The sequence below is a fragment of the Montipora capricornis genome, chromosome 2 (assembly GCF_036669925.1).
Source record: "Montipora capricornis isolate CH-2021 chromosome 2, ASM3666992v2, whole genome shotgun sequence".
Taxonomy (NCBI): Eukaryota; Metazoa; Cnidaria; class Anthozoa; order Scleractinia; family Acroporidae; genus Montipora; species Montipora capricornis.
Window position 1 is genome coordinate 8,495,383 of NC_090884.1, and position 7,500 is coordinate 8,502,882.

General features: G+C 38.9%; 2 protein-coding genes and 1 long non-coding RNA gene across 6 annotated transcripts in view; 1 reads left to right on the plus strand and 2 right to left on the minus strand.

The window, feature by feature from the left end:
• The window catches only part of LOC138038704 (uncharacterized), an 83,386-nt gene extending 77,996 nt beyond the window's left edge, over nucleotides 1–5,390 (minus strand). Inside the window, exon 1 of one of the 2 annotated variants that reach the window (XM_068884718.1) lies at nucleotides 2,999–5,390. In XM_068884718.1, the coding sequence (XP_068740819.1) occupies nucleotides 2,999–3,199 (201 nt within the window). In that variant the 5' untranslated portion in view covers nucleotides 3,200–5,390. The remainder of the gene's footprint in view (nucleotides 1–2,998) is intronic. The other variant, XM_068884720.1, reaches the window with a different exon arrangement.
• Nucleotides 1–7,500, plus strand: part of LOC138038706 (uncharacterized) — a 382,223-nt gene that overhangs the window by 314,626 nt on the left and 60,097 nt on the right. The window contains exon 1 of one of the 3 annotated variants that reach the window (XM_068884723.1): nucleotides 5,706–6,229. The exons of 1 other annotated variant lie outside the window; for it this stretch is intronic. In XM_068884723.1, the coding sequence (XP_068740824.1) occupies nucleotides 5,866–6,229 (364 nt within the window). In that variant the 5' untranslated portion in view covers nucleotides 5,706–5,865. Of the gene's footprint in view, nucleotides 1–5,705; nucleotides 6,230–7,500 lie in introns of those variants that run through there. One more of the 3 variants, XM_068884721.1, reaches the window with a different exon arrangement.
• LOC138037744 (uncharacterized) overlaps nucleotides 6,333–7,500 on the minus strand; it is a 1,333-nt gene continuing 165 nt past the window's right edge. The window contains exon 2 of the long non-coding RNA XR_011130089.1: nucleotides 6,333–6,767. This is a non-coding gene — a long non-coding RNA (uncharacterized lncRNA). The remainder of the gene's footprint in view (nucleotides 6,768–7,500) is intronic.

The window sequence follows — 7,500 nt, forward strand, 5'->3', positions numbered from 1 at the left end:
TTGATACCCAAGAAAAACACAGATGAAAACCACACATGCTTTGGTTCACATATCCAAACCACGCATGGTTTTAATCTGTTTTCTGATTGGACGTCAAAATTCTTGCATAAAAAGAAACCAAATCAAACACAAGAACAATAGTTCACTTCCCCCAGTTTCATCTAAACACCTTCGAATGCCACAGATAATGTCATTAAGGGTCCTTGCTACCAACATCTCCCCTTAACTATTTGCATCCTCCTGGACAAACTTACTCATTCAGTACTTTAATGTGTTAACACCCATATTTGCAAAATCTGTACAGACGGCGCCACCCGGACCAAACTTCCCTATTTACCTGCCATTCGTGAAAATTTTAATCGCTTATTTGCTTTTGTAAGCTTTTCACTTAGGAATACTCTCTTCTCACAACTTTGATTCTTTTCGTAGTTTTTGGAAAACGAAAGCGGCTTACGGTATTCACACCAAAATACTCTGCCATCTTCACTCCGGTATGACTTCCAATAATCAACAACGAATTTCGCATATTTTAAGTATATTATTCACATAATCTCATGGGAAATTAGAGCACTGAAACAATACTCCCCTCCCCTCCCCTCCCCTCCCCCCCCCCCCCCCCCCAATTACTTAAGAAGTTTGAATACTTTTAGAAGCCATATCAAAAACTCGTGCTTGGTGTTTCATCAGGGGTTCCTAACACCTCGAAACAATAAAAGCACTCCGCCTACGGCGTCATGCTTCAAATCTATTTCTCGGTGTTTGGAACCCCCGATGAAACACTCACACTTGTTTTTGATATATTACGTGATCTCTTGCGACGGATAGGAGGCTGTCCCTCAGTAACAAACGGAAACGGAAGGTGCTTATAATTATCTTGAAATGTCTTGATCTTGAACAGTATCCACAGTATCTCAAAGAATTGCTTTTTCTGATACCTGTTGATTATTCAATGAGAGGAACTGATATCCTTAGTAAACCTGCTACCACTACTTAAATTCTTTTAGTTACACTGCTGCTAAGTTCTGAAACACGTTGCCTGACAAATTGAAAACCTTTAATTCGTTTTGAATGACTTTATTTTAGCAATTCCACAACACCGATTAATTTATTGATTTGTATTATAAGTTAAATATTGTCTCTAGTTAACGCACACCATGGCTCATTCTATTTTAGGATTTTATGGGCTTTTCGGAGATACTAGCCTATTTTTGGCTTCTCTGAAATTCGAGGTGAAATAAAGTTTTATGTATGTATGTTTGTATGTATATTGTGCCGTTAAGTTACAAGTTGGTAGTAGTGATTGCTTGAGAGAGTGTTTATTGTCTTATTGTTTCCTTGCATAAAGTGTTTCTGTATGATAGGCTATTAAAATTGACATTAGACCACACCCAGTGAGTATTTTTAGTGACCCTGTATTAAGCGGCCAGTTCCTCAAGTCCCGAGGGTGCCCGTTATATACAGGTTCGACTGAACAAGATTTTCCGAGGTTTCTTGGATGCGACCGTGATGCAAGGAAAGCCAATGTTGGAAGACTTGGCCTAAAGGACTATTGGGTGACAATGACCCAAGAGCTTTAGTAAACATTTTGGCATTTTTGTTCGGAAAGTATTTTGCCCTCTGAAAGTGGTGAAGGGATATCAAACGGAACAGCCCCGCTTTCTCCCCTCTCACAATCACAGCCGCACCCAGCTTTTCAGTCAGTTAGTCATCAACAGGGCTTATTGAATATATTTAACCGAAAAAAAAAACAAAGGAAATCGAGCCAACCGAAAACTAAGCTCGAGACATCTGCGCTTGAGTGGAAATTAATTTTCTTCTTTCAAAAATGAGGGATCCAAAATTCAAAAAGCTTTAATCTCGCAAACAATACGTGAAATGAAATTACTTCAGTAAATCAATATTTTGTGCCTTCTTACGATCTTCACAAGTAGAATTTACGGAGCATCGTATTCTTGTATAACCTTTAGTTAGTAATCTTCATGAAGTAAATTATGTTGGTGAAAAAGAAAAGAACTACTCACTAGACAACTGAAAGAGGTTCACAAAGTACCTAATATCGCTGCAGGACACACAAAAACAATACTCCTTTCTAGTGATAACATCAGCCTTCCGTGTGAACCTTGACTCCAAATCACGTAGTCGAGTGATATTTTGCTACCAGAAATATCGACACAGGCACAGTTGACCGAGGCTCAAACCGGTTTTAACGCTTTCAACAAACTGTGCTATTTGGAAGGATTGAATCTACCAAACTTTTTTCCTTAATTTTAACGTTATGATGCTATATGAAACACTAATAGATGCTCAACAAGATGCAATCATTAATGTGACATAATGGGTTACCATGGCAACAAAGGAGCCGTCTTTTGTTTAAACAAATATATGATTATCTCAAAAACGAGCTTGGTGACCCCCATTTTTATTGCTGGAGAGTGATGAGCACGCTAGGATAAAACTCTCTGCAAAGTTTAAAAAAAATTCTTTGAAACAGATTTATAGCCCCCTTCACAATTGAAAAATTTTAAGGTGGCTCTAAATCCGCTCCAGAGAATTTTTTAAACTTTGCAGAGAGTCTTGTCTTAGCGTGCTAATCACTTTTCAGCAATGGAAAATGGGGGTCAGCTTGTTCGTTTTAAGATATAAGCGCTTAAACACAAAATATAGGGATTTTTTAGATGGTTCTTTTGTTGCCATGGTAATTTATTACGTCACATGAATATATGCATCTTGTTTAGCAATTATTGGTGTTTCATATGGTACCATAACATTGCCATTAAGCAAGATTAAGTGAAACAGTGTTGTAGAGTCAATCTTTCTAATATCACATTCCCTCAGAAATGTTTAAATCGGTTTGAGCCACCTTACTCACAACCGAAATTTCTCTGGTAAGCCCGCACTCAGTAATCAAGATCATAAAGTAGGAATCATACGAGAACCCTCTGCCAATATTAACAGGCGGTTAAATAAAGTAGTTTTGTATTCCAACCAACAAACTCACCAGAGCGTGAACTTGGTATCCATTACTCGCCGTCGAGTGTGCGCCCCTAGCGGTGTGAACTGCCAATTCGTAAGTGTACGTGCATTTGATATGCTGACCAAAGGATAACAGCTTCTGTTTCTGGTCCAGAAAAGCACCTCTGCAATAGTTCCGACTTAAAAAACCAACGAAGACAAGCAAGAGAAAGCAGAGCAGGCGCATGGCGCCTGCGATCTTTCCTGAGAGCTTGAGGTTACAAAGTAAGGGTGCACGGAATACTCTCAATAATTGATAAACATGATTAATATGAAGAAAATAACAAGCAATTTCAACAATCAAGCGCGTTGTAGACTGGAACAAGAATACCAGCGCATTCCAAACAATCCGATCTCGCGACCCGAGATACTGATGCTTACAGTTTCAAGGTGTACGCCAATCAATTCTTAGTCTCCTGCGAAGCTATTAACGAGGCCTTTATTATAGATATTGGGTAACAAGCAACAAGTCTTTCAAAATTCGGCAGCAGTCAAGACTCTCTTCGCCACCAATCTCTATTTTTACTTTGATCTGTGTTAAACCTGGACCAATGTGGAAGAAAACAATCCTAGGTTTTTCGCTTATGTTGTTCTTTGGCGCACGGGGCATAGAATCTTAGCGCCGCAGAAGACGAAGGAGAGCAGCACCTCCCCCTTATTGTCCTCGAAACTGTGCCGTCAGTAGCTGGAGCTCATTGTGAGCCTGCACGGTCATCAGTGCGGAACAAGTGGAACACAAAGAAGCACAAGATCGCAAACTTCGGTCGTTGGGTCCAGTGAATTCCGTTAAACCGTGCTCGTAACATTAACAGATACAATCGCCATAACGGGGTGGACCCCGACAAGCAGCGTGTGTTCCCGTCGAGCGGGTTTTTTCATTAAGAAAGTCTATTAAGCAACAAATTGTGGTCTGGAACATTTCCTAGCTAGGAAAAATTACGTTTTATCCGCAGCCCGAACAATTCGCCTAATTTCACGAATTGATAACAACTTCAGATTTTTTTTCAAAGGACCCAAAACGCGTGGAAATAACCTCATTTGTGCTTTTTGGTTCTCTGTTAGTTACGTTGGGGATCGTTTTCCGTAGCTTTTAGTCAAACCAACAAACTTGATGACTATTGTTAATTTCTCCCAGATCTAAATTGCTTCTTTCCTAGTAGCCGGTTACATTCGCATCATACTAGAAATTGCAACCTTTTTTACATACCTCCCTGTCGGACTAATATCCGAAAGTTCTCAATTCGGTTTCAAGGACCTATGTTTTTCAACTAGTTAAGTCCTGAAATTCAAAACAGTGAAAGCATCCGTTTGTTTGCCAAAAGACTTTAAAAATTCCTTTTTTCTTAGTCATATATACTCTTTGTTGAGCTACATACTTCTCCTTTCCTCTTCTTTTCTTTTTCTTTTGTTTTTTTCTTTAAATAATACATTCTATATTTTATGCTGTCCCCATAATTTGTGTGATGTACCCGATGTTGTCAGACAGGAAGCCTATAGCTCATAAGCCCCCGGCTTCTATATAGGCTTCCTTGTCATTACCACCTTAAACATTTTTTAGTCTATCGTCTTTAAGTTATTATAAATTTCTAGTGTATTGTGTTTTTTTTTTCTTTTCTTTTATGTGGTTAATGGCAAACAAAATGAATGAATGAATGAATAGTACTTACAGGTGAATGCTAGGAAACAGATCTTAAAATTAATGATCTACTCAACTTGAGGCGGAGATTGGGGAAAAAATCCTAGACCCATTTATACTTAATTTATACGGTCACGGAGAAGTCAAAAAAATATATAAATAATTAACTTTGAAACCTTACGTGATCGAATCACGTTACACTCCACGTGCAGAACAAATTTGATATCCTAGGTGCACAATATTATATAACTCTTCAGTATCGTTCAAGGGTTATTTAATGTTTACATGTTCCATCGAAAGGTTTTACTCAAAGCATTCTATTATTGTCACTACAAACGTATTTCAATCTCTCTTCATTTTCTGTAAAACATTAGCAATAACCATAGGGGTGAATATAGACTAGTGATCCTCTCACGTATCTGGACAATTTAACAAATTGTCACTTTATAGACACCTGAAATATTCAGGCGGCTTCAACGAGATTCGAACATATGACTTCTGCGATGCCGGTGCAATACTACAGACCAACTATGAAGCCACTCAGTTGGGAGCAGGTCAATTTGTCAACAGTAATCACGAATAATATTCGCTCTGACGAAGGACTAAGACACGAAACGTCAGCTTTCGAATTTCTTGACGGCGCTCAATGTACCGTATCAACTCAGTGGATAAATTAATTTCTGTATTTCACTTCCCCACCTGACAAAACACCACTGTTTCTTTAGAAACTGAATCCCTTTAAGGATTAAAAATACGCATGCTTAAATGAAGTGCCTCATTATCATTGTCATTACAGTGTCTTCGATATCACCATTATCTCATGGCGAATATTGTCACCCCTTCTTTTTCTCCTAGGTTTACTATTTTTCCTTTTTGCGGATTTGCGTATGTACGAAAAGAAAACTAACGATATTTCTTATCCTGCATTACCTTTTTCACGCTTTGCATATTTCCGAAACTTTGGTGAAATGCTAAAAAACTTGTACTTCATGTTCCTTGTGCAATATTAGCAGTCATTTGACTATTTAAAGAATGTAGAGCAATTAAGCAGTCAAGGAATTTCTGGACCTAAAGGAAAAAAGGCTTTAACGAACAACAGAAGTTCCTACCACTCCAAAAATAGAACAGCTGATTAAATTCTTATCAACGGCTGCGAAATAGTTATAGCCAAATCAGGGCTCGAAACAGAAGGAAAGTGGCCCTGGGGTTGTGAAATTATGAAGTCGAAAGTAAGCGTGCAAATAGCAATTCTGCTCCTGTTGCTTCTATTGCCAATGAAGGCAATTTTTTGGCGAAGGCGTCGCCGCCGGCGTTTCCACCTCCACCTCCACCTCCTCCTCCGGGTTAACTGTGAAGTCAGTAGCTGGACAAGCTGGGGTGCTTGCACCTACCGTTGTGGTACCAGTGGTAAACAGTTGCGGACCCGACGGGTAACGAGTGACGCCTCAAACGGAGGCACCTGCTGGTACAGGTTGTACGAACACCAGGCATGCAACAGGGGCAACTGTGAGAACGGTGGCACCCCTCACAGCACCGGCTGCAGCTGTAGATCCGGATACACCGGAAGATGTTGCTCACAAGGTTAGAAATATTTTTGTTGCCCATGTTATTAAAAGTTCAAACGGCACCGGCCTTCGTAAAAGAGTCTTTATCACACTTAGTTATTTTATACCCTTTGATTGAATTAGGTTTAAGGAATTTAATTAAATCGAATTGAAAACAAAACAAAGTTTCGGTCACATTTGGTTAGAAACATATATAACTGCAAAATGACCAGTTTCATCAAATCTTGTAGTGTCAGGTTTCATAGCATATTCGCTTCCAAGAAAATATTCCGGAAAGGAAAGTTCTTTGTACGTTTCCGACTACAGCAAATATAAAGCACATGAAGCATCCTCCACCATTAGCTCAAGTGTTGAGGTGGCATTACGCATGATTTTGCTCCCTAATCCTCTTTCTTCAGTGAAATATTCTCGGAGGTAACTTACAGTCTTTGTGTATTTTATTTATTTGCATACGTTTGCTCCCATGTAATCCCACACTGTCCATTTTCTGGCTGAATTGTCTTTTCATCTCCATCAAGCAATGCTATAGACAACTGCATCAGGTTGTCAAGCTCCTGTCAGTCAGAGTTGTTTTAGAATGTTTTATTATTCCACTATTACGCCATTTTACCATATTTGGTCAAGAGAACGCGCAAAATATGACGGTAATTCACTGACTGTAGTGTCCCGCTTTGACCGATTTAGAACAGAGCAATTACGGACGAAACGGGAGTTTTTCAATGAAAGAAATTATTTTCAACAAGATGCAAAGCCTGAGAATTAAGCTTGTCATCGCGTGTCACTCGTAATTTTGTTTATCCAATAAAATAATGATCTTTGGCTGGCTTTTTGTGCTGTTTACATCGTTCGCACCCTCCCTGAAGGATAGATGATGCATTTTTTCAAAAGACTCTTGCCAAATAAAGTTGAAGCACAATACTGAACACCCTTTTTTGTAGTGGAATAATAAATCCCTTATTAAATGGTTTAACATACAATATATGCGAACATTTTGCTAATTGCTCATATTTTTCCTCGCCCTTGCGGGACTCGGAAAAGTACTACGCAACTCGCAAAATATCCGTGCGTATTATATGTTAAACCATCAAATAAGATGTATATATTTGATGTAAAGTTTTGTCTCCTTGTTCATTGCTGTATAGCGCATTCGAGTGTACGTATAAATGCAAGGAGAAATGTATCTTTTTATCGACGGTGTCCGAATGCTCTTTTGCTGGAGTCCAACCCACGACCTTACAAAGGACGCATTCTCTTATTGTTACTAGCATTACTTTCATGTTACAGTAT